This window comes from Dryobates pubescens, chromosome 15, assembly GCF_014839835.1.
Source record: "Dryobates pubescens isolate bDryPub1 chromosome 15, bDryPub1.pri, whole genome shotgun sequence".
NCBI classification, from domain to species: domain Eukaryota; kingdom Metazoa; phylum Chordata; class Aves; order Piciformes; family Picidae; genus Dryobates; species Dryobates pubescens.
The window spans coordinates 11,218,458-11,244,284 of record NC_071626.1 but is presented as its reverse complement, the minus strand read 5'-3'; the positions used below and the strand labels follow the sequence as shown (position 1 = coordinate 11,244,284).

Genomic DNA, 25,827 nt, shown 5'->3' with positions numbered 1-25,827 from the left:
CAGAATCAATATACTCTTTTTTTGTTCCCTCTCCTCAGGGTAGCTCCTTTTGGGGGTAAAGTTGGATATTTCAAATGTAAAGTATTTGCTTGCTGAGCACCTAATCTAGCCTTTCCCCCATCCCCCTTTTGAGAGAAGGGACAATAGAAGGGAAGGCAAGTAAGGGAAAGCGATATCAAATTAAAAGGATAAGAAGTGAAGGGAGCAAAAGTGGGGGGGATGATGTTGCCCTAAAAGGAACATTTCCAGTGTTGCAGTGATATACTGCCCTAATAAACAGAGGGAATGTGAGAATACACTGTTAAAGAGGAAGGAAAAGGGAACCACATAGGAAATTAGGCAAAATAAAAAGGTTCAGGAGAAGAAGGCAAGAGCAGATTAACCACAGACATTCCTTGAAGACAGAAGCCATTTACAAGTTTCATCTCTTTTCTTCTTTATTGTAGCAATCTTTGTTAACATCCACAGCGTGGGTTGAACAGTTTCACTGTGTCTAAATAGTTTGACTCAGTCCTGACTAAATTCAGGGCTTTCACATAGTTTTCAAGTAGCTCTTGGACAGATTTATTGTTTTAAAAAGTTTTTATAATTTTATAGTATATTGTTATAAAGAGGGATGCTGCAGCCTTTGTTGCTCTGGGAGTTTTGTCCACCTTGACCTAACACAAAGTGACCTTCCAAGATGTTCTGCTATTATTTATTTTTTTAACTCAGAACTCAGACTTGAAGCTGTGGTTCTCATTTCAGGTTTGGCATTTTTCTCTTGGTCCCTGAATAATTTTTAGTGTAGATGGAGGCAAACTGTCTGTTGTGTTCTTCACACAAGGCATGAGCCCTCCTGCTAAGACATAATGCTGTCCGTGTCCTGTGAAGGACTATGTCTCCAATAGTGTCCATGTTCAAGTGGGGGCTGTTGTTCAGAGTCCCACCATGCACTTTGAGGGTTGTTTTTGTGTACTTTTGTTCAAGTGGTAGAACAGCTGATACTCAAAGGGGTACTGGTTTGATACTGCTAAAAGTGAAATGGAACAGTCTGGTTTCTGTTGCTGCTCACAGATAACCTCCACAATATACCCCCACATTCAGCATTGAGCGCTTTGCATTGGCAGGAGATGCTAGAGACTCGCTTCCCCATCCCTGGCATCCTGGGGTGGGGCACACATCCCCTCTCTTTGTCCTGGTTCATTCTCCCATCTGTATTGCAGAGTGGCAGGGGAGTGTACCCAGCCCAGTGCGTAAGCCAGAGCAGGACATAGTTCTGTGCCAGGCTCCTGTCCTCTTTTTGGGATATACTGTGGGAAAGATTGCCGGGGGGGGGTGGGGAAGGAGGAGGAAAGGCTTGCCAAGTGAGTGCACTGACCTCACAGGAGCACCATAAATGAGATGGCTCATAAGTCTCACTCTTCCTATAATGCTACTCCAGATACAAATTGAGACATCTTGATTTAGACCTGCTTGAAATTTGCTGAGCCAGTTTGCTCTCCCTTGCTTCTGTTTTGCTTGTGCCTTTCTCTCTCTGTATATCTATTCTTACACATACATACACATGCACACCCCCACCCCACCCCCCTCTCTCTGTATACCTGTTATTTTGATGGTAGTGTACTGTGGCATTCAGCATCATGTCTGTGCTTTCCCAGGCCGTTCATTGTGCTCCCTCCCTTGATGGAATGGATTCGGGTTGCCGTGGCTCACGCGGGGCACCGTCGCAGTTTCTCGGTGGACAGCGATGACGTACGGCAGGCAGCGAGGCTCTTACTGCCGGGAGTTGACTGCGAACCTCGACAGTTAAAGTAAGTCCACTAAAAAAAAGAAAAAAAATCAAAAGAATCAGCTGCTTTTTGCAAAACCTGTCTCTCTTTCCTGGCAACAGCGTGCCAGCAGGCAGGCGGAGGGCTCTGTTACTGCCTTGAGAGGTGCTCGGGCTTGTTGCTGTGTGCGTTGCAAAACCAGCTCCTGGTATTTGCTCACATCCGTGGATAAGCTGGTTGCATGGTAATGGGTGCCTGAATATCTCACAGCTGGATTGAGCCCATAAGCTGCTCAACAGAGGTCATATAGTGCTTTTATTTTCTGTTACTGTAAGGTTCTGTTTGCTAATGAGGGGCTGAAATCTTCTGCTAATTGTCTGCTTCACGTTGCCGTGCTAGAAAATACTGAAATGTAATTGGCAGGGCTGCAGATATTTTTCAGGGCTTTGTCTTCAGCTTTAATGCTTAAAGGGCACATTTAAACTTACAGGTAGGACTGCCTCTTGCAGTAAAACTGTGTTTTTCATGCTAATGTCAATTCAAATTAGTTGTAAATGTCAGCTTAGATAATTTGACTTTTTCATGTATTGGATGCAACCTTTTGGTTTTCTAATGAAATCTTAGAGTATTTATTATTTATTATGTTATTTAGTGTCTATTTTGTCTTATTATTATGTACCTGTATTAAAGCAGGATTTGGGGTTGTTCTGGAGTCAAGAAATGTTTGGCTTTGATTTTCATATGAAAAGGCATTCTGAATATGCAAAAGCAGAAATTACTCTCTGATATTGCTGCACAAATTTGTACATAAACCCCAATTTTCAGGGGTCTGCCTCTTCATACAGCAGTAGGTGCATTCTTTCCTGCAACACAGGAAGCAAAGGGGTCATCTACATGATTAGCTCTGACAACCTGCACTGGAGCAGCTGCCTTCTGTTGACTCTGGCCTTGACGCGCTCTTTCACCTGACAGTACGATACTTTACTTTGAGATCTGTCTAAGCTTTTTATAGTCACAGCTCTTCAATATTTAATTGGGGAAAAAAAAGATGTTGAATTTCAAAAGGGAAATCTTGAGCATTTCAGATTTCAAATCTTAGCCGTAATTGCTTCTCCTTCACTATGACCACCTTGGCCCTCCTTTCCAGAAGTGCAGCGTTCTGCCTTGCTACTGAAATGTTAGAACTTCCAGGTCCTGTGCACCTCCCAGAGACCTAGCACCTGGTTTTGAAAAGGCACAATTAGTTTAATACCTCTTACAGTATCTAGGTAGGATTGTAAATAAGGCAATAATGTTTCATCCCCTGTCTTAAAAATGAAGAAAGACAGTTGCAGTTTAATATCTGATAATTAACCACCCCTCCACCCCCCAGCTCTGAAAGATGTATTTTGTCTCTGCGTGTGTCTATAGGTATTTAAATACCATCAATGCTTAGACAGTTTTGCAGGATGTTCAAAAGAGTTTGAAGTTGAGGAGAGTTGTATTATGCTGCAGAAGAATACATTCATTTTAAAGAACAAATCAGTACTTAGTTTAAAGTTGCTATCAGGAATTAATTTCATGAGGAGTAGAAATGATTGCTGTTGTCTTGCTGGTCTTGCAAATGGGAATGATCTTGAAGAGCATAGCTTGGGATTAATCAGGTGGTAATGAAGAGAATAATAATTCCTGGGACAAAGTCTAGATTTTAAAGAGACCAGACTTTGCAGTGTGCCCTTAATTTGACTGCAGGGACTTGATACACCCACTGATGTCCCAGAATGACACTCTCACTTTCCTGTGCTGGCAGAGGTCTGCAAATGAGTGTCCAGATACTATGGATTTTATTTTAAGGTCTGTACCTACTGCAGGCATAGTGCAGCAGGTTCTTTCAGTAGCTGCAAATCAAACCCCGCCTGTAATCCTGAGATCAAAGGAAGGACTGACCTTATCTGAAGAATAATGTGAGACATCAGGATATTAATTTGAAACATTGCAGCTTGTAATTTTTTATTTGTATTCAGTGCAGACCCTCAGCACTTCTCATTTCCACTAAGCCAAGTGCCAGCCAATTCCATAAATGCAAAGAGTGGAAAAGGGGGAAAAATGCAACAACTTTGCAGAAGATGGCTTTTCAAATAAGCTGTGTGACGAATGACTGATGGAGAATTTTAAGCGCAGTGAGCTTGATACATTTTGTGGCTTCTACAGAAAAGGCTTAATAAGTAGAACCTTGAAACTGGTTACATTTCTAGGCTTTTATTAGCAGTCTTCCTTAGCTCCTGAAATAAGAGACCTGAACCCAAGTGTTCCCGTGGTCCTATGTGATATTGCATCATTCCACAGAGATGATTTGCAGCCTATCTCTGCAAACATACAAAATCAGCTTCCACATTGGAAAAACACACATGGAGAGGGAGAGATTGGCAGGATCTCCAAGTTCAAAACTAGTTTGGATTAAAAAAAGAGTGTTCTATTTCTTATCTGAACTACAGCATGGAGGTCTCCCAGCAGATTCATTTGACACTTCCCAGCTCCGTGACATAAGCCAGCAGCGAGGTTCTCTATCTGGCTTTGTAATTCTTGCCTTTCATTCCAATACTTCTTCTCTTTCTCCCCTCTTCTGAGCCTTCTTTAAAAATCTTATCACCTTGATTTCTTGCAACGTTTTCATCTCCTGGAAGTGGAGCTGTTCTTGCTCTGACTAGAGGAGTTAGGGAATCTGGAATCAAGCAGCAACTACTTGTCTCTTTTCTGACCTCTTTTCATTTTATAGCAGCAGACATGCCAGAAGGTTTCTTCCCTTTCCCCAGCCTTGGTGAGATGAGCAGGGATGTAAATGTTCTCCTTCCTCCACGAATGGAAGCTTTAGATAGACCAGTTGTCTTCATCTTTTGCAAGGAGGTGTAGGTTTCACAGATGGGATGACTGCTGGATGCACAACAGCTAGCTGAAATGGAAGCCAAAGTTGTGTCCAGAATAGTCTTTGTCACAGTGAGAGGCCAGATTTAAATGAAAACTTGTATCTGCCCACGCCCTGTTGGTCCACCTGAGGCAGGTAGTTAGAGTCATGAGAGAACTGTGTGCAAATTTGCTCTCTGTTGACATAAATTTGGTGAAGGTGAGTCCTCTGCTCCCTGCTCTAGACCTTTTACTAACAAAAGCATCAGGGATGAAGGTAATTTGCTGCCAAACAAGAGCACAGTGTTACAAACTGACCTGCCTTTCTGCTGCAATAAGATAGTGCCCCTCCTCAGTCTATGCTTGGTCTGGCTGGCTACCAACAGATGCCTGGTTGTGGCTACTCCTCATTATCACATCTACAAGGGGTACCTTTCCATTTGCTCCACTTAAACACAAGGAGTTCTCTGCTCGTGTTTCCTTCCTCTATTCTGTGGGGTATTTGTCTAAAACAAGGAAACCCAATGTGTTAGGCATGTGGTGGGGAGGATTGCTCATGAATGACTACATCTAGGGACTGGAGGCTGACAGCAGAGAAACAGAGCAAGGGAGGAGCATCCTGTATTGCTCAGCACAAAGGCTGACGTGCTTTTTATCAGGGTCAGTGGCTTCAGCTCTTGTTGCAACATATTATGGCAGTCATGGGGGATGTAAAGATGCTGGAACAAACTGACCTGAAAGAAGTAGTAATGTCATGCAGAGGATTGTTAGTTACTTGGTCACTTCTGCACCTGACTGGATAAAGGCTTGTTTCCTGACCAGTCATAGGTTAACAGAAGGGTGTAGTCTAGTGTGTGTGTGTATTGTGTGCATATATATGTTCTGATACCCAGACACAGCAAAAATGGAAGAAAAATCCAATCTCTGAGGTTTGAGTACAGTTCCCCTCTACATAGAGCAGTTCCAATTCCTATCTGTTATTTTGAAATGTTTTCTTCTATCCTCAGCATCACCTCAGACCTCTTTGATTCTAAGTCATCCCTCATCTGCTTTCTCTGGGGAAGCTGCTTTTCCTGCATGTTTCTGGGCCTGGCAAAAATCCTCCTTATCCCTGAGAAGAGCTTTGTGCTCTGCTGAAGGGAATCAGGTGGGCAAGATTTCACTCCTGGTACTTCTAGTGATGCAGAAGGAGGCATTTCAGGAAATCTTACATTGCACTGTCTGAAGGTGGGGTTTTGGCTCCTGAACCCTGAACATGTGGACATCTGATCCTAAACTTGGTTGGGAAGGAAATACCCTGCAGGGTTACTGTCCTATACCACATGAAGAGATTTTCCTGTAGCAGGAGTCCAGAACAACTGTATAAAGAGGTCTGAAGTCCTTTTTGGCAGCTGTACCCACAGAGCAGCAATGGGAAATGGCATCTTTGCCGTTGGATTCCTCATGGGTGGAGTTCAACAGGCGTGTCTTTCATTCTTGCCCCATCCCATACTGACACATAACCCATGGAGACCCCTCAGGCCCTGGTGCCACCAGGGAGTCCATGAGAAGCATCATAGTTCCTTGTTTGCAGGCCCTGATTGTTGAAGGGACACTGGAGGACAGTGATAGGCAGTGGGGTTTGCATGCCATCCCTTCTGGTGCAGTTGAAGGTGGCAGTGTCACTGCTGGTCAAGGCAGAGCTGACAAGAGCAGGGGCCATCGTGACAGGACTTGTGCCTGTGCAGAGGAGAGACATAACTTGATTCCCTTTAATTGTTTGTTTATCCACTTTCAGCAGCATTTTAGAATTGTGACTGGGTTCCTTGAGAGTGCTGGGCACACAGTGAAGAGAGCAAATATCCTTTTTCTTCTCTGCATAGCTATGAGTCTGGGTCCTATCTCTGCTCCTGACCAAAGGTGTACACAGTTTTTCTCATCTCTTGGAATCATAGAATCAATAAGGTTGGAAAAGACCTCAGAGATCATGAAGTCCAACCTATGACCTAATACCTAACACCTCCTGACAACTAAACCATGGCTTCAAGTGCCACATCCAATCCTTTTTTTAACATCTCCAGGGACGGGGATTCCACCACCTCCAAGGGCAGCACATTCCAATGGCCAGTCTCTCTTTCTGTGAAGAACTTTCTCCTCACCTTGAGCCTAAACTTGGATGCAGAGGATAGATTCCTATCTATAAGTGCTAGCTTTGAGGAGGCACCTGTGAGAGGTATGCATCAATGCCAACAAAGGTCATCACCCAAGAACTTAACTGAAAACTTTAGCTCTGTTTTCGGAAAGAAAATCCGGGAAGGGGGGGGAACAAAAAACAAATAAGAGCAACAAGGTTGTGGACATGGATAAACAGTAATAAAAAGGAGAACAAATTATGCAGCTTAATGCACTCAAATTGGGGTGACCAGATAACCTCCATCCCAGCAATGAGAAAAAACTGCCTCACAAAATCAAAGGGCCATAGGGAAATATTTTTAACAAAGCCTGGAGTGATGCCATAACTCTAAGGATTAATAATAGTAATACCCAGCATTTGAAGAGGATGAAAAATGATCCTAGGAAAATTCCAGGCTGTTAGTGCAAGGCCTTTGAATGTTTTTTCAGGCAAAGACTGATTAAAGCCATGTTGTTGAGGGGAAAATGGGATAAAATGTGACACAGATTTTTCTAAAGATAGATCTTGCCAGACTAATCTAATAACTTTTTGATAAGATAACTGATTTTCTGCCCCAAGGAAATTCAGTAGATTTCATCTATTTGAGACTTGAGTGAATGATTTGATGCAGTCCATGCAGCTATTAGTTAAGAGAGAAGATGGGATTTAGTAAAGTAATTGGAAAGTGAGCAGGGGCTGGCTTCAAGGAGGTGACAAGGGCTGGGTTGGGCGCAGTGGAGTTAGAAGCGGAGATCTTCAGCTTTCACTCTTAAGAAGAGGTCTTTTTTAATGCTCAGGGTTTTGGCTCAAATCATAGCAACTATGCTCATGAAGCTAAAAGTTGCTGATGCCACAATGCTGAGAGGCATTGTCCTGACAGAGGAAATTTGGGAAATCGTCCAGGAAAAAAATGGATGACCTTGAGGCCTGGGACAAATGAGATGGAATGAAATGCAGTTTCCCAGAAGTGGAAGGTGAACACAGGGAGATTAATTAGAAAAAGACGTACTGCTTTGTGTATGTAACATCCACACTATATACACAATATAAGTTAAACTGTATTGGGAAGGTCGGGGAAAAGATGTAGTGCAATAGCATTTCATCCCAGAATGACTGTAAGCCACAAAAGTGGATTTTTTTCCTCAGTTGTGAGAAAAACAAATGCATTTTCAGGATGCATTGGGCGAGGCATTTGCAGTAGAACCGGGAAACTATTGGTGCTCCCATATGTGAAAGTGGTAGGAAGTGAATCTGTGTCTGGGTCAAGAAAATATTCACATCGAATCAGGCAGTGAAAAATAGGCTGAAGTGGTTTGAGTTTTGACAGAATGTTCTCATAGAGGAAGAGTAGGTGAAAGTGGCTCATTCAGCTGAGCAACATGTGACTCCATACATCAGGAGTAAACACTACAGGAGGAAAAACATACAATTTAAAGGGCAGCATGGACACAGGAATAAATGAATATTAAGAAGTCATAAGTAAGTCCAAATTGAAAGTGTAGATGGTTCCAAATCTTGCTTCAGCATAGGACTGGATTTATTCGCCTGGTCCAGACCCATGTGTTCCTGTAGCCCTTCCACCACCTCAGCCTCGCCCAGAGCTCCAAGTTGCATTTACCTCTCTAATCCAGAAAGGTCTGTGGGCAAACGTGGTTTCTGGGTGCCTCTGAAAACCTGTCTTTAGTTGAAAATCAGTCCTAATTTCCAAGTAGTCTTGGCCTCAGAATACCTAGGTCTGCTTTTCTCTCTGAGACCATCCCTCTTGATGAAGGTGTGCTAGAAAAATAGGATTATCAACCTCAAGAGTGAGGATTATTTAACACGAGAGCATCCTTCACTCATTCTGGAGAGTGTTCTTAAGACTGTGGAAAGGGAAAAGCCTAGCAATGTGTAAAAGGAAGATGTGTTATTTTGTTCTTTGAAAGCATTCTGTACCATTTGCTGTGCCATCTTAATACTATGCCACACATGGAATTCTAACTTGAAAGTGAAAGAGGAAGAGTTGTGTTTAATGTTTTATTTATGGAAATCCTGTGCTTGTACGAGAGCATGAAAATATAAATAGATTTTAATAAACAGAGATTTGAAGGCAGAAAAAGATTTGCACTGCTCTTTGCTCTCTTAAAATGCACTCTGTAAGCAGCTGAGTTTATGGAGAGTGAGAGAGAGTAGAAAATTGCTAAGAAATTCTACTCCATAATTAGATTGCTTTTGAGTAGGAACGGTCGGTCTTTGCCTAGGTCCTTGAATGTCCTTGTTCTTCCCACAAATTTTCACTAATCCTTTAACACCAGCCTTGGCTATTTCTGTAATTAGACACACAAATGCCAAACAAGGGAGTGTTAGCAAACAAGCTACTTGACAAAATCCAGCAGTCCCTTGGGGCAGATGATGCCAGTGGATGAAGGAGGATTTATTACTTAAAAGGTAGAGCATGGGTTTCTTGAGGTGAATTTCAGCCTCTCCTGCCAACCAGCTGCTTGAAGACAACAGCAGTAAAAAAAATTAGTGAAGGGGGGAGTCATTTGAGAAACATGTCCTCATGTTCTCCTTCACTTTTTGGGCAGAACACACTCTTAATTTTACAAGGTTTAGAATCCAGCCTTCTTGGTTTTTTTCCCCATTGCAAGCAAATTCATTGCTATTCCATATGCTCTGTCTCTGTACATGTTCCTGAATATAACCAGAATACACATAACTTATTAGTGAAGAACTTGTGCTATCTGTTTATATGAAAGATGAATCTGTACCCAAAATTTCCTGTGGTACATTGGCTTTGTTCAAAATAGGAAGTAAGTTTCCATTTTGAACATGGTTCCTGGCCTGCATAAAACCATAGAATAATAAAATAGTTTCAGTTGGGAAAAACCTCTAAAGATTATAGAGTCCAACCATTGACCTAACACCACCATGGCCATTAAAACGTGCCTTGAAATATCCATGTCTACATGTTTATTGAACAGCTCCAGGGATATTGACTCCACTCCATTCACCACCACTCTTTGGGCCTGGCCATCCAGCCAGTCTTTCATCCAATGAAGCATCCACCTGTTCAAGCCATGTGCAGCCAGTTTCTTCAGGAGGATGCTATGGGAGACAGTGTCAAATGCTTTAATGAGGTTTAGTACAAGGGACTGCAGTAATAAGAGTGTTTTGAAATACAGATTTGGGTCATGATTTGATAGTCACATCACTTTAAATGTATTTTCCATTATCTCTAACCAATTTATTCTCAGGCCTTTGACAGGAATAAGGCTAATAAATATCTGGACTGTTTTTATTTTCTTGTCTTACTGTGGCTCCTGCTTAAAGTAAATGGAGATATTTTATGTCTGCATTTAAAAAATAGCACTCTGTATCACTTTGATCAACATCTTTGTGCTTATGTTTCCCTCCCTCCAAAACTGAAAATGCAAATAATCTTCCCAGTATAATATTTGTATTGCAGTCCTATTAATGTTGGCATTATACTCCCTTTTAAAGTACCACACTGGAAAAGAAGAGTGTTCAGAAATTTAAATTAAATTGTCTGCTACTACTCCTGCTATTGCCATTTGTGTGTGTAGTCTCACTGAAGAGCCCCAGGCAAGGAACAGGACCCTTTTGTGCTGTGGGCTGTGCATATCCAGATCAAAACTCTGATCTCTGACCCCAAGAAACTCAGCATTGCAAATGCATGTATATTGCTGGCTAGAATATGACTCCTTCCAGACTTCCAACTAGCTGAACTATAATTTCTGACTCAAGACCTCATTTATATTTAGGACAGAGCCATACTGAATAAGCTCTACAGAGCTAAAAAGATGGACTTAATTAATAGATTATCATTCTTTTAATTGAAAGGACTGGCAATCAAGTCCTGAGTAGACAAACAAGGTTTTGGTGCTTGGCTATCAGGACAAGGATCTGGTCACATCAGCTGAGGGAAATTGCATTTGTCCTACTCATCAGGGTCCGCTGTGTCTCCCAGTTACGATGGAAACACTTTGCCTTTGAATCATCTGTTTTCCCCAATGTATTCAGTCCATGAGTAACTTACTGGAGATCGGCACAGACCCCACCTTAGCCAGTCTGAGTGAAAATGAAAACCAAAACCCCAAGCCCCTTGCATATAAACTGTTGCTGTAGAAGAGCTGCATTATGTTTTTGTAATGTGAATTTGGGAGAAGTTAATATTTTGCTGTACTGCTAGGACCCATTATAAATGAAGAAGATTATCGTTGTCTCCTCTTAGAGGTTTGAGTATTTTGGAGTACAATAGAGTGTCATGGTGACCATGCAGCTTTTGACAGTGACCATTTGCAATAATTAATGTTACCATGGCATTCCCTATATAAAGGCACAGTAAAGTTAATTACGTGCAGTGCCAGCACTGTAATGATCTTGAAGATAACTGCTGTAGAAGCAGTATCTGTGAGGAATTAAAAGAGGTCTTGTAGTAAATTGTATGGTATTGTAAGTTAAAAAGTGTGGTCACAGCTTTGCTACCTGTTTCTAATTTTCCTTTTACTTACAAAAGGATTGCATGATTCAGTGTAGGGAGGTACCAGCTAGGGAGTGTGCAAGCTATGTGATTGTGGAGCTCAAGGACTATGATCACTGTGTGTTATTAATTCAAGTATATTACTTCTCAGTTATGAGAGTGGAAGCATGTGTATGTACAGTGGTGCCGGTGCTAAGGAGCCTGTCCAGCCTCACAGGTTGCTAACTAGGAAAATCCAGAGTGGTCTCAGTCTTTTGAGAGAGGATATCACCCTCAGTGGGTGCTGGTCAGTTCTACCTTTGTCATGGTATTGCCTCTGAAGGACCTCAAAGTTCACCTGACCCAGCCAGCATCCAGAGTGGTGATATCCTGACACCGTCCCTAAGAAGAAGGGCAGAAGAGGATTTACCCTTCCATGGTTGTCTGCTCCTCTTGTCAGCCCGCACGACTGCTTTGATAAAATGAACCTTTTCCATGGGGTGAAGTATTGGGGAAAGAATGACCCACGTGAGTGCTGGCAGCTGGCAACAGCCAAGGTGGCCTTGGAGGGGATGTATCACTGATTGGCTGGTGTCAGCCTCCTGTGCACTTGGAAGGATCACAAAGAGCCTTTGACAAAAGGGCCACTGACTTGACTACAGCTGAGAAAGTTTCCCCACTCTGTTTGCACACTTGCTTCCCTGGCTTTGCAGGCACAATTTCACAACTCTAAAAGTGCCTCTGTTTAGCTGACTAAACCGTTCCTCATCAACCTTACTTGTCAAGCTTCCTCCTGTCCTTTTCCATCTCTTCATAGCTTGTCAGTGTGTTTGTTGCAGTAAGAAGTCTAGAGAGAATCAAACCGGAGTGCCTGTTCCCTTCCTCCTTTTATTATCTTTCATCCTTTAACATTTGTGATTCTGGATGGAGCAACATCCCCTTTTGCAGTGTATATGCAGTGTGTAGAGACCTCCTCCTGCTGAAATCAGCATTATTCAGTTGAACCTGGAAAGAGGAAGGAAAGAGGACTTGGGAGCAAATGCAGTGTTGTAGTGGCTTAGGGTTAATTTTTCATGGATTTGGGTTTTTTCATTATCTCTGGTGTTCATTTTGAAATGCAACTGCTCATGCTGTCTGCTGTACCATCTTCCCAGTTGGCTTCCTCCAGCATTAAAAGCGGTGCTGTGTTCTCCAATTCTGTACTTGTAGTTCCTGATCATTTTTGATCTGTCTCTTCACTCTTTTTTATCTGTACATGTTAAATCTCCTTTTCCTTAACACATTCATCTCTCTGGCTTTTGGAGGCGTTGCTATGCTTTCTCTTCTGAAGCATCCTCCATTCCTTTCCCTCGTAGCATATTCTCATTTTATTAAACTCCCCAGTTTGATCACTATCCCTTTTATTAGTCAACATATGACGATGGTGGCACCAGCAATAACCTGTGTCATATAGTTTCCTTTGTTCTATCTCATAATTCGGGGCTGTAATTCCCTGTGGGTCCTTCACGGGATATAAAAAGGTGGTAGGTCAGTGGTAGTGTACTAAATAGTGGTTCCTTGCTTTGTGGTACTTGGCCTCAATCACTTTTCATCAGTGCTGGTGTCCTAGCAGCCATGCAGCCCAGGCACTCCTCTACATTCATGTTGTTGTTCCAGTGTTTCCACAGCTGTAGCATCCTGGAGCCCTTGGACCAAGGCCCTTATCCCCTTATCTGGTTGAGAAGTACTAATTTGCTGTGATTCAATATCAGTAGTAATTAATGAGTCCTCTTCCTTGACTCTGGTAAGCAGGTGAAATGAAGTGCTTTTAGGGAAACCAGAGCCAATTCATGGAGCAGTTACTTATGGATGAGTAAGTAATTTTTAAACCCACACCAGAGTAGAGATCTGGGCAGCCCATACACTATAGGTCCTATAGGTCCTTGCTCCTCCTCCTCCTTCCCTTGTGTAGGTGTGCAACCCAGGTTATAATCTGTCTTTTTAAAAAGAGGAGATCATCAGCTATCATTTCGCATGCACTGAGCTGGGCTAACGTCAGTGAAGCTCTGCTCATTCCTGCCAGCACTCAGTTTGACCCATTTTATTTTGAGTGTATGTTATATACCTCAGTGCAAATGATGAAGCAGTGACTTAACACAGGCAGTGATTCATAGTGGCAGACACCTCTGCAGTCCTCAGAGGATGTCTAGATCTTTCCATAACTGCATTTTGCTGTCATTTTCAGTGAGAGTCATTTGGAAATGGCCCGCTGTAGCTGGTTGGTCCAAACTCTCCATACATGCACCAAACCCCCCACCAATAACTTCTGAGCATGCTTTGTCATTGCCATACACTAAAGGAGGACACAGATGATCTCTAGCATCTCCTGCTATGGGGGTAACAAGTACCAAATGTTGCTGTAGCTCTCGTCAGAAGTGTTCCATGTGGTGTGAACATGTTAAGCTGCAGTTGCTCCTGTGGATCCCAGTGTCATAGAGCTCAGCCCTGCATATGTCTGCTGGTTCTACTTTCTCCTTAAATTCACTCAGAAACTACTGTGGAAAGCTCAGCCTTGCTGTGCTTTGCTTTCTTCATCTCTGCTGTAGGTATATTATTGGTGCAGAATCTGCTAGTGCTGTTGCGATGTATTTGTTGTGACCAAGCGTAGTGAATTAATCTTGCAGCAGACTGTTGTGATGAGGCATCATCCTTGTTCCACCTGAGTAATGATCCCCAGGCATACCTTGTTTGCATTTTTAGGACAACTGTTTAGCAGTCAAAACCCAGATGAGCATGTAGAATGAGCATCAGCAAAGTATCTGTTGTCTTCCAGACTGGTTATGGCCCAGGATGGCAGAGAGCAAGCTTAGCTAAGAGGCCAATTTCAGTACTAAGTCCTGCAGAAACTTTGATCAAAATACTTTGTGTTTTCCCTCTCATTTTCCTTCATCTTTGAAAGAGGAAGAGTGGTAGCTCTTGCTACCTACCACTGCATAAACAGCATATTTGTTGCATATTGCTGTTAAATATTAAGCAGTGTTATATATTTTATAAAGCTCTGATAAAGCACTTTGAAGAAGACATTTAAATGATAGCGATGCACTGTTTATCTTTTTCTTTGGGTTTCCTGCATTTTTTTACATATGAAATAGAAAAGAAATATTTGATGTGTGCTTGACTTTTTCACTTTTGATCTTTGTTTTGTTTTTAATTCATAAGTAGCCCTTTGTCTTCTGACCTAGCATTTTTGGAGAATGAAAGTGGTGTTTTTCCAAACAGTCCTTTATCCAAGTTCACACCAAACACGCTGTGGATTTGGACTCCACCCTCTGCCCCAGACGCTACTCAGCATGAAAGAAAACAAAACTGTCTTTTAGTAAGATGAAACAAAGTTGGATAAGCATGAGATTTGAATTGCCTGGCTTTCTCTGAAGCTGTAAACTCCCATCTCGGCTAAATAACTCCTAGCCCTTCTTCCATTTAAAATGAATCTCTTGAGGAGTTTACAGTTTGAGATCATTTGAACATGGCTTTAAAAGAATGACATCTCATCTGTTAGACATGGCCAGTGAGGATTTGTGGTATTTTCTGACAATTACCTGACAAGATTGCCTTCCCTCTGGTTGCATGGTGCCCTGACCTACAGGTGGTCCTGCCTGAGCAGGAAGGTTGGACCTTCAAAGGTCCATTCCAACCTCAGCCAGTCTGGAATTCTGTAGCTATCACTTCCTGTTTGAAAAAGGTTTCCCTATTACTGGGGCTGTGCTGGTAAGATCCTTTAATGTGTTTGGAGTGACATTATTTTCTCTTTGTTATATTGTCAATGGTTCTACATCCTTTTGATGCAAGTTCAAAGCTTACTGAAGCCAAGGAAACTTCTCAGAGATTGAGGGACCAAATAACTTTGCCATGTAGAGGGAATATTTGTGGTGAGAATATGTTGTGCATTTCGTACACAGAAAATGAAACAAGTGAAATCTGTGCTTTTTTCCCCTAGGTTTTTGTAAAATGTATAACTTGTCCTGTGACAGATAACCAAGGGCAATCTCCATTAGCTTGCATTAGCACTTTGCATTCAGCGTTTCCCTCGGACATACAGGTCAAAGGAGAACAAGCGTGTGCATGGGCTACATCCTTCAAAGGCAGGGCAAAGTACCCTTTTCCTAGGGACAGCAAGGTCTGTCCTGATTGTCCTCTGAGGGAGTCTGTTTCTCACATCCACAGAATTGACGACTGCTTTTGTGCGTCTCGGAAGCTGGATGCGGTTGCCACTGAAGCGAAGTTCAAGCAGGACCTGGGATTCCGTATGCTCAACTGTGGCCGAACAGATCTGGTTAAACAAGCCATAGCCTTGCTGGGGCCGGATGGGATTAACAGCATGAGTGAACAGGTAATGAGATAGAAACATAAAGAAGCATCTGTGAAATGTGAGAGTTTTGTCTGCTTATCACAGAAAACTAGCCCCAGCTTTCAGATAAACAGACAGAGGACCTGAGTGCTTTCCCTACATCTGCCTTATGTTTGGTCTTTTTGAGTTGTATTGATTCATCGGTACTTAGATAACCCAGTGTGAGAGCAAATGCATCCCCTGAAATCTTCTTAACAGTGAACTGATATAAGTGAAACCAAAAGAAGATCCCAAGTGATCTTAGAGTTGGTCTGCATACTTAAAATTGCTTCAGTGCTGTGTATAGTGGTGTGGAGCAGGGCTTTGTGAGGCGAACATCCTTCCACTAAACACTGCCCTGAGATTTGCAGTGAGTTTCATGTGCACCACTGAACAGTTAAGGATTAGTTGCTGGCACTCTTTAGTTGCATCTGGCCCAAATTGAACTGACCTACAGTGTTACCTGCCCATTGTGGCCAACATCCACCAGTTGAGGAACCTCCATTTTTCTGGAGTTGGACCTCTGTGAGGCTGATAGTTGTGCCTGTCTCTGATGGACTGTGATGCTCAAAAAGGGAGTTCCCCCTTCCCAGAGGGAAATAATGGCCGTTTCCTGTTGGAATAGGGGCCCTTGAATTTTCTGGTGCCCTGCACATACACAAAGCTGTGGCATCCTCTTTGGCAGAAGGCAGGGGGCTGCCACCACTGAGGTTGTCACATGGGACAGGAGCTGGACTGTTAAATAGATTTAAGTCCTCTGGGAGGAAAGCTCTTCTGGGAATGTGAGCTGTGTTGCTGTTCAGTAATTTCATTCAGTTTGACTCAATATTGCTGATTCATTTGAGAAAAGCTTTAGAAGACAGCAATACTCTCCCTCCAAGAATAGTATCAGACTGCTCATTCCAAGGTTCATATATTATATATTTTTAAAATTATTTTAATTTAGTCTGAACCTGGAAACTTTTCACAGTGTATTTCCTCTGTCCTCCAGGCTGAAACCTGGGAACATTCTGGTTTGATTCATCAAAGTGCTTAATCACATGCTTAACTCTGAACACATGATTACATCCTATTTGTGTAAAAGTTAAGCCTGTGCTTAAATACTTTGCTGGATCAAATAATCCCACAGCTTGTAGGATCCCACATCTTGTGGGACAGAGCCCTAAGTGATACAAGGCTGAAAGAAAGGAAAGAAGGTAATTTTTTTATATTGCCAAAAGTCTAATGCCCTTTGAGTTGATTGTACGTATTACTCTATTCCCCTGTGTGTGTGGAACAGTAAGGGTGGGTTCATTAAATATCCGTTCCACCCACTTGCAAAGAGAGGGAGGCTGAGCTGCAGAGCAAGCCCGAGGGGGACTGTCAGAGGCAAAAGTTGCCAGGGAAGGAGAGGTTAGAAACTTCATTGAACACCAGTACTACAGCATGATGTTCTGGGCCCCTGTTAGTCAGTGGTAAGTCTTTCCTCAGCTTCATCAGGACCAAAATGTGGTTTAGTCCCTGTGGACTCTGTGGTCCTCAGGCAGACCCTGTGATCCAGGAGCTGCTGTAGGGTTCTTACTGCATCTTCCCATGTGCTGCATCTTGTAGCGGGGAACCCTGGCGCTGGGTTTTCAAATTCTTTTCTTCAGATCTGATTAGACCCCTTGTTCTAAACACTTGATTTAATTATCAATGATCCTACTTACAGAAATTGGGGGAAAAACAAACAATTGAAGGAACATGTATTTAATTTTAAGGTTCCATCTTATCCCTGAGTTTCAAGGCTCAAGCAAAACTTCTTGTAATTCTCACGGTCCTGTTTGTTCCTGTGGTGTTTGTTGACTGCCAAAGGAAATGTTTTGCCACTGACTGTAGCTGAAGTAGTTTCAAATTCTCTTTGCAAGTAATTTCAAGTCACCCAAGAACTCTCCTTGCCTGGGGTGAATTTGTTTTTTCTTAATGATGACACGAAGCTCCAAATGCCTGTTTCCATACTCTGTATCTCCGTGAGTACACTGTGAAATGCTCAATGTATTTCAGGAGGGATCTAAGCACTTTCCAGGGCCAAATCTTGATTTATATCTTCTCTACAAGAGCAGCCCTTCCATACATAAGCACCTGCTGCCTTCAGCAAACAGGAAAAATGGGCCAGTTCAGCCAAAAGAGTGGCACCGTGCTCTGGCTGGTAAGAGTGGTGTCATGGCTTTGTCTGGCCATGCTGGGCACCTTCAGTTTCTCTGAAAAGAACTTCATTTCATGGCAGCACTCAGATTAAACAGCAAATGGGCTAGCATCTGACAGCAAATTTACCAGGGGACCTCAAGGTAGGCCATAAACATGCATCAGAGGTAGCTGTGTACTGCGGTAGATTTACTGCAAAAGAACTGGTGGCTGTTCATCAACACTCCCTACTGTACTTAATAAGCAGCTTTTTTTGGTTAAAATTTATGGTAGATTTAATGATTTTTATTTTTTTTTCGTGGTTTCATCTGGACTCATTAACACAGCCACAGTAATACTTCCCTTAAGGGAAATGGTGATCTGTCACAGCAGGTATTTCAGATTAATAACAAATTGCATTGTGGTGCTTCCGTAGTGAAGGGTCACTTAATCTGCTTTTCTTCCAAACAGGGCCATGTTTTTTGAAGCCAACAACAACTTGCAACAATGCTCTCTGGCATTTCATTTAAAATTAAACCCTTGTTTGCTAGGGAGCTGTACAAAACCTTTACAGTCCAACCCTTTATGGTATTCACACTGAAAAAGCTGTGCCTGAATCTAGCTTTTCCTAAGAGCAACTTGGGATGCATTTAAAGGCTGCTTCAGTAATTAAAAAGTTAGGTTTTATGAAGCTGTGGTCATAGAAAACTGAGTAGAATGGCTGTTGTTTTAAAATACTAGTGGAAATACGATCACTTTGATAACATTTCTCTGCTGGGGCCCAAAGCAAAAAATGCTCCACTTTAGGCTTGTCAGCCTCCCCTGCATCTTCATACACTAGTTTCACTCACCATGATGAGGATGCTGAGGATAACATAAAAAAAAAATTAATCAAAATCAAAACAAATGACAAGAAAAATGGAGATCTGGGAAAAAAAGTGGTTGGCTTTTGCTAGTCTGAGGGGCACGTCTGTGACAAAGGTAATGGCTGATGTTAAATACATACTGTTAGTCTTGGTGATGTATACTTAAATCTAATTGTTTTGAAAAAGTCAAAGAGAGTTCTGTGTTAAATATGTCAATTCCTTTGTTTTTTAACTCCAAAAAATGACTAGGGCATGACTCCACTGATGTATGCTTGTGTCAGGGGTGATGAGGCTATGGTGCAGATGCTGCTAGATGCTGGAGCAGATCTGAATGCTGAGGTGAGGACTTTTTGTTGGTTGTACCTTTCTTCTTTTATTTGTTTACATCTTTAACTATCCCCTGAAACTGCTGTGGACAATCCCAAGGATTAAAAGGAGAATAAATTTGTCTTATTTTGAGTAGTACCACTGGAAATTAATAGTGAAATCATACTGCATTAGGTTAGCATTGGGATTCACTGCACAGAAGGAGTCAAGTCATCGGACTTACCCCACAGGTACTATTGATTTAGTCGTGTTTGCACACTGCAAATGAATACAGGCATTAGCACCAGCACGGAGCCCAGCTCTAATTATATTGGAAAGACTCTCTGAATCTCAGCTGAGTTAAAATGAGTAGGGTAAAAGAAATACCAGTCTAATAACTTGATAAAGCTCAAACATTTCTATGCATTGGGATGTTCCAGCGAAGCAAACCTAGCACACAAATGCGATGCAGATTCCACTGTTTTGTTTTACAAAGTGCCTTTGGCTAAAAACTGTTGGATGAGAAGCTTGAAGCTTCCAGAATATAAATGTCTCTTTGATTAATGCATCTCACAAACTTACACAATGTGTCCACCAAGCAGATTGTGATCCAACTCTGTGCAACTCAGGTATGTACATTTTTAAAGAGCCATTTGGAAATCCTTGGAAGAATTATTTATTTATGATTCCAGTTGCAATTTGTTGAGGTCATGAGTAAATTAAGCTGTCTGCTTCACTTATCTGTGTTCCATCTGTTCTGTTTGGACTTGAGCTAGCTGATAAATAGTAGTCAGTGCTTTCAGCCAGACATTTTGCACTTCTAAAAAATCTAATTTAAAAGAAGAAATTGAAGTCACCTGTAAGAGACTGATAATTGTTATTATCTGATTGCTCTTTGGTGATTTATGAAATCAGCTGATGATTTCAGTTCCCCAAATGCCAGCACACCACCCTCAAGAGCTGGCATTAATCGAATAATCAAACCCTTGTTAACACTCTCAAAGACTGGATGGGCACGGAGACTGATATTCTCTTTAACCCTGCCTGTGCTGCAGAGGTGAGATGACATTATTGGGTTCCTAGGAGCAATTTTCATTAGGAGCAGTCCTCCCAATTGCTGCAGTAATCTTCCAGACTTGAACCAAATGCAAATTTAAACAGATTGGTCTTCCCAAAACTGCCAACATCTGAGAGAACAGCTCCAGTGAAGAATGTGAACCTTCCCGATTCATTTCTATAGTGTTTGCTCTAAAATCAAATGAAAACACTTTGGGACAAGAACTGTGAATAATTATGGTGTGCAATTATAAGATGATTTGTGCACACCACAAACAACTGTGCAAATTGGGCAATTACAGGAAAAAAAGAAAGTAGCAAATCAACCATGAACAAAAATAAATACTCTGTCAGGTGCCTGCATAATTTTCCCCCTTTCACTTTGCAAATCAGTTATATATATGTATGTTTCCAAAAGTAGCCTCAAATGCTGGGTGCCTCCCTTTTTGATTGCCCATCTTTAGCAAAAATGGACTCATTTCCAGATGTGCAGAAAAGTTGCAATTCACTGTAGAGTCAGTAGATTCGGTAGCTGCTGATCAAATCTCAACGAAGGCCTTAAAGGCCCAGCAAACTGCCGGTCTTTTGCAGTCACCATGTCAACTGGAAAGAACTCTTAACCACACAAAGAGGAGCAAAGGAGTTAAAATGACTTAATTTTCTTTACTGCTTGCAATGAGCTGCCCCGAGCAGTGGTGGGAATCTGTGCTTGAGGAGAGGCTGGATGCGTTCAGTGAGCTGTGATCCTGCCCATCCTCACCCTTCACTACTCTTGCTCCTTAGCCTAAACCCCAAGCCTCAAGCTGCTTGATCAATCCTCTTCCTTCTGAGCAAATCCATACCCTAAGAAGCCCCGTGCCTTTGCTCAGAGGTCAGCACAGTTCTCCTGTTGCACTTAGAGCTCTCTCTTTGGCAAATCTGGGTGATAACAGCCAGGTGCTGGTGCAGATCTGGTCTTCCGACAAGCTGCGGGATCTGCGTGGTCTCTTCAGATTTTGCCCTCATCCCTGTCCTTGGGACTGAGGACCTGGTCATGTGCTTCTAGAAAAAGGCTGCATGTGGTGCTTGGAAACGCGATCTGCTAATGCAACTGAGCATTTAATAACTGACCCTGCTCCCCTACAAGGATAAAAGTACTTCAGACAAGGTAGTGAAAGCATAGCTGGCGGATGAGACAGAGAGATGGTGCATCTTTTACTTTGATTTTAGTCTTCCTCTGAAGAACAGTAATAAGATTTTGAATTTTAGTGTCACACTCCATCCGAGTGTGCAGTCGCGGATTGCAAGCGTTCATTAGATTTTGCCATCTCTGTGAATCTCATCAATATTAATACCTCCATCTTTAAGACAGGAAACTGAAGCAAAGAGGGGTTATTCATCTTTCCCAATGTCTACATTAGAGGCACCAGGCACTAAGGTTCAGAAAATGGAAGGAGCAACATGAAAAATACCATTTTGTTTTCTAAGGATACATTTTGCATCTCTTTTAGCTGTCACCACCCTACTCTCTTAACTCAATTCAGACAGGAGAAGGCAGTAAAACCCAGTTTTCTTAAAACATTTCTGAAGTGCCACTCTGCCCTCTCACCACTCAGCTGTCTTTTTGTCCTCTGATGGGAGAGAAGGAGCCTGGAAGCACACCTCTGAACTCTAGGTTAGGGCTTATGATGTGTCTTTCATGACAGCAGTGACTAAAATCGTACTGATTTATGAGGAAAGAATTTCTTTGGGTCTGAGCAATCTCAGGACCCAGAGCTGTGGAGAAGTCAGTGGGAGCTTCAGTCCTTAGTTGTAAGCGTCCTGATACCTTCCATCTTCCCCAGTGTGTGCTGCTGTAACCAGCTGTGGATGTTTTGAGCTTGTGCAAAAGTATCTGGTGGCCAGTGGTTTAGACGGAGCTACAGTAGTTGGTAAAAAGACTTCATTTGGTATGAATTCTACTCAGGCTGCAAAATCAGCACGAACAGTCTCAATACTGAGAAAAACTTTGCAGGAAAAAAAGAAACAATGAAGCAAATCATTTGATAAAGCAACTTTCCCAGGTTTTCTATTTCACTTACTCCCTCACATGCCTGCTCTTCAGGCAGGTTGAATTTTACTCCTTATAGCTCTTTAAAAAAATAACTTTAATTTGTTTGTAGGTTGTCAGTACTGCTCATAAATACCCATCCGTCCACCCCGAGACCCGCCATTGGACAGCTCTGACATTTGCTGTGTTGCATGGACATATTCCTGTAGTTCAGGTATTATTGTATTTCCCTACCTGCATCTCATTCTTTTGTTTCTCCTCTTCAGTTCTAATTACATCCATCTCAAACCAGTATCCTCTTGTCATACTCATATTGGTTACTTCTGCTTCTTCCAGAGTGTACTGATATATAATAGACCTATTATATAGCAAATACAGCGCCCAAACCTTAACCAATATGAGGTTTAAATAGGACAATTTAAAAACAAAGTTGCACCAAAGAAAGTCTAACAACTCCTTGTGCTCCTTCCTGACCACTTGTTTTGTATGTTTGTTTATTCATTCATTACACTTTCTTACACTATGATATCCTAGCAAACACAAAACCACTGCCTTGGTGGGGGAAAGGTGGACAACAGCCCTTGTGCTGCTCCAGAGGGGGAGAAACACTCACTCTCCTTGCTCCATCGAGGTGTTGTGTGGGATATGCTGGTTCTGTGCTTTGACATCTCAAAAGCTGAGAAGGTTTATTCTTCAAAACAGCTGTGTCTGTGACACAGTTAAAGAAGCACCAAAACTGTGAAGGCCTCAAGGCAGAAATGGCCAAGAGAGGGCTGGAGCACAGGCTCCTTTCTGCTCTTCTTGGCCACTTTTGTTTGTTTTCGGTGGAAGCATCCCTGATGGAGATCACAGCTTTTGGACTCATTGCTGCAATTGGTTCTTAAGAATAGCCTTTCTTTATATAAAGGATGGAGGCAATTGAAATCTGATCCATTTTAGGATGGTGCTGGGCTTCTAGAAGACCTTGAAGGACGGGTGCTTGTTGGTTTTCAGTACTTCCATCTTCGGCACATTACTTCCTAGCACTGGACCTTACCCCATTTCCCACTGAGAAACACTGGGTTATGCTTTTTGGCTCTGAAGTTGGACACTAGTGTTCCTGGTGTCTGGCAGTGTAAAATGGGCTAAAAAAGGAATCATCTTGCCTCTGCAAAGCAATGGACAGAATTTGCATGTCACTTGTCTCCATCATATCTGGTGTACAGATAACAAGAAGCATTAGCCTCTCATTTGTCACTGTTCACCAACTCTGAAGACTCTGATACCTCTGGCTGCTCTAAATGGGGAATTTTCTTTCTAGCTGTTGCTGGATGCTGGGGCAAAGGTGGAAGGTTCCTTGGAGCATGGAGAGGAAAATTACTCTGAAACTCCTTTACAGTTGGCAGCAGCAGCTGGTAAGGACTTTTTTTCCTCCCACTGTAATAATTCTTCCAGTTTGTAAGAGCAAATACTGTATTTTAAAAGAAGTCATCTCTTCTGAAGTCGTTTAAAAGAATGCATCTCTTGACTTGCAGGAAATTTTGAACTTGTCAGTTTGCTGCTGGAGCGAGGAGCTGACCCCATGATAGGAACAATGTACAGGAATGGCATTTCTATGACTCCACAAGGTGACATGAACTCTTTCAGTCAGGCTGCTGCACATGGACACAGGTAGAGTGGGAACAAGTCTAGTGGCATCCTTCAAGTGCTTACTGGGCCTCTGGTTTGAGCAGATGAGTGAAAGTTGTGCATGAACAATTGAACAAGCCACCAACTGAGCAGAGATGTAAGGCTTTTTGCTAGCATGTAAATTCAGCCAGTTGGTGGTACAAGCAGCTTTTGGATATCTCATGTTTAAAGAGAAGGGAGGGGATTCCGCGTGGTGTGTTGCCATGCAGTGGTTGTTAAGTGGCAGCTGATGTAAAGGTGGAAAGGAATGCCAAAGACATTCCTTATGAATATCTCAGTACATTTCTCAAGTCTGAGTGAATTGTGTCTGTATTGCTGCAGCCTTAGTTTTTTGTTGAATTGAGTTTCTGCATCTGTGTATGCTGTGAAGTCCTGTGTGTCTTAGTGTTGTATGTATGCTACAAGTTTTAAAACAGAAGTAATGAAACGAGTGCCTGGCATGCATGATCTTGCAATACTCAGGAGCTGACTGCAGTGTAATGGATTAGTATTATGATCTTCACATTCCTACTTTTTTGATTGTAGCCATCCAGAGGAACATAGATACAGGTTAGAGACAGTCCCTACCGTCTGTTTGCGTAGAGACAAGCTGCCAGTCTAACAACATGCTAACGGCATGTCAGGGTGGGTTCACACAGCACTGCCTATCTGGAGCCAGTGAGGGATCCCTGGGACAGAGGGGACAGTTTGTTTATCAGAGTCTCATGCTCACTGCTGCAGCCTTGCTGCCAGCCAGCGCGAGTGGGAGCTGTGTGCCCAAGGAGGACCTGGGGCTCTCCTTGGCTTGGCTGCTGGCTGTGCATGTTGCAGGCTCTTAGGTCCTTACTTGTACGCCACTCATGCACACTCCCTCCTCCTTCCCTCTCCTCTACAAATGTATTTGGGACATGCCATGCCCCACTGCTACCCCATACCAGGGTCTGAGCAGATGAAAGGACATTGGAGTATGCGAGAGGTGGGATGGGGGCCATCCTGGTTTCTCTTCTCACAGCTGTGAAAGCAAGAGTGATTGTTGAGATCAATGAGTTTACACTGGTATGAACATGAGGGCACCAAGTCTCTGAGACTGGGCTTTGCTATTTGATGGCCCAACCAGAAACTGCAGAGTAGTCTTAGATGTGCTTGAACCTGCCCTGACTGTCCTTGTTGAATGTCTAGCTGCTCCAGCTTTCCCAGACTGCTTTGAGTGTTAACTGAATGGTGGTGCTTTTGGTAGCTCTAGGCAACTCCCTTCTCAAGTGGCCTACGTAGTGAAAGTCCTGAGAGCTTGTCCAGAGGCACCTCAGCCTTCTCTGATTCTGGGAAGAAGTCTTGAGTCACATTTAACTCGTGGGTCTCTGTTCCCAAGAGATGCTGCTATTTGTGTGACATCTGTTTGGTCCCTGGCATGACAGCAGAGTCTTGCAGACATGGCCCAAGCAGTGCAGGTGTGCTAGAAAGCAGTGATGCTTGCCTCAGGACTGCTCTCAGCTGGTCCTGCCATTAATTGGAATAATTTCCTGGATAGGTGTCCTAATTTGTCAGATAGCAGCAAGTATCCTGCGCACAAGGAAAGCCAAGCCACTGACTCTGCTCTCCTGCCCTCTCTTTCCCTCTCCCTCTCTCTGTTACTCTGTGATTGACAGGAACGTCTTTCGTAAGCTGCTTGCTCAGCCAGAGAAGGAGAAGAGCGATATTCTGTCGCTGGAGGAGATCCTGGCTGAGGGGACAGACTTGCCTGATTCAGCAGCAGCTCCACTCTGTGCCAGCCGCAACAGCAAGGCCAAGCTGAAAGCCCTGAAGGAGGCCATGTACCACAGTGCTGAGCATGGCTACGTGGATGTGACCATTGACATACGGAGCATAGGTCAGTCCCAATGCCCTCTCTCCTCTCCTTCCAGGGATCTCTTTTGATAGGTTGTTGCTTAAACCACCACAGTTGCAGCTTTCTCAATTCTTGTAGAAGCAGAAGGTGATGTGATGGGGAACCTGGCACATTCCTGGCCCATTTGGGCTCTGCAGAGTGCCTTGTTCAGGGGCCACTGGCACTTTCGTGCAGCAGAGTGGATTCCATGAACATCCATATTCACAGTTATGTGTCAGTGTTTGCTAAGGCTCTGGGCAGTGTTTGGCAGCCTCAAACAGTTCCTCTTTTGTACTCTGCCATAAA

At 42.9% G+C, this 25,827-nt stretch overlaps 1 protein-coding gene across 3 annotated transcripts in view; it reads left to right on the top strand.

Moving 5' to 3' along the window:
• ABTB3 (ankyrin repeat and BTB domain containing 3) overlaps window positions 1-25,827 on the top strand; it is a 174,820-nt gene that overhangs the window by 122,663 nt on the left and 26,330 nt on the right. The window contains exons 4-11 of one of the 3 annotated variants that reach the window (XM_054167884.1): window positions 1,641-1,793; window positions 15,449-15,614; window positions 18,869-18,958; window positions 22,123-22,224; window positions 23,311-23,404; window positions 23,525-23,660; window positions 24,204-24,227; window positions 25,304-25,524. In XM_054167884.1, coding sequence (XP_054023859.1) covers window positions 1,641-1,793; window positions 15,449-15,614; window positions 18,869-18,958; window positions 22,123-22,224; window positions 23,311-23,404; window positions 23,525-23,660; window positions 24,204-24,227; window positions 25,304-25,524 — 986 coding nt within the window. The remainder of the gene's footprint in view (window positions 1-1,640; window positions 1,794-15,448; window positions 15,615-18,868; window positions 18,959-22,122; window positions 22,225-23,310; window positions 23,405-23,524; window positions 23,661-24,203; window positions 24,228-25,303; window positions 25,525-25,827) is intronic. The other 2 variants (XM_054167886.1, XM_054167885.1) reach the window with 2 other exon arrangements.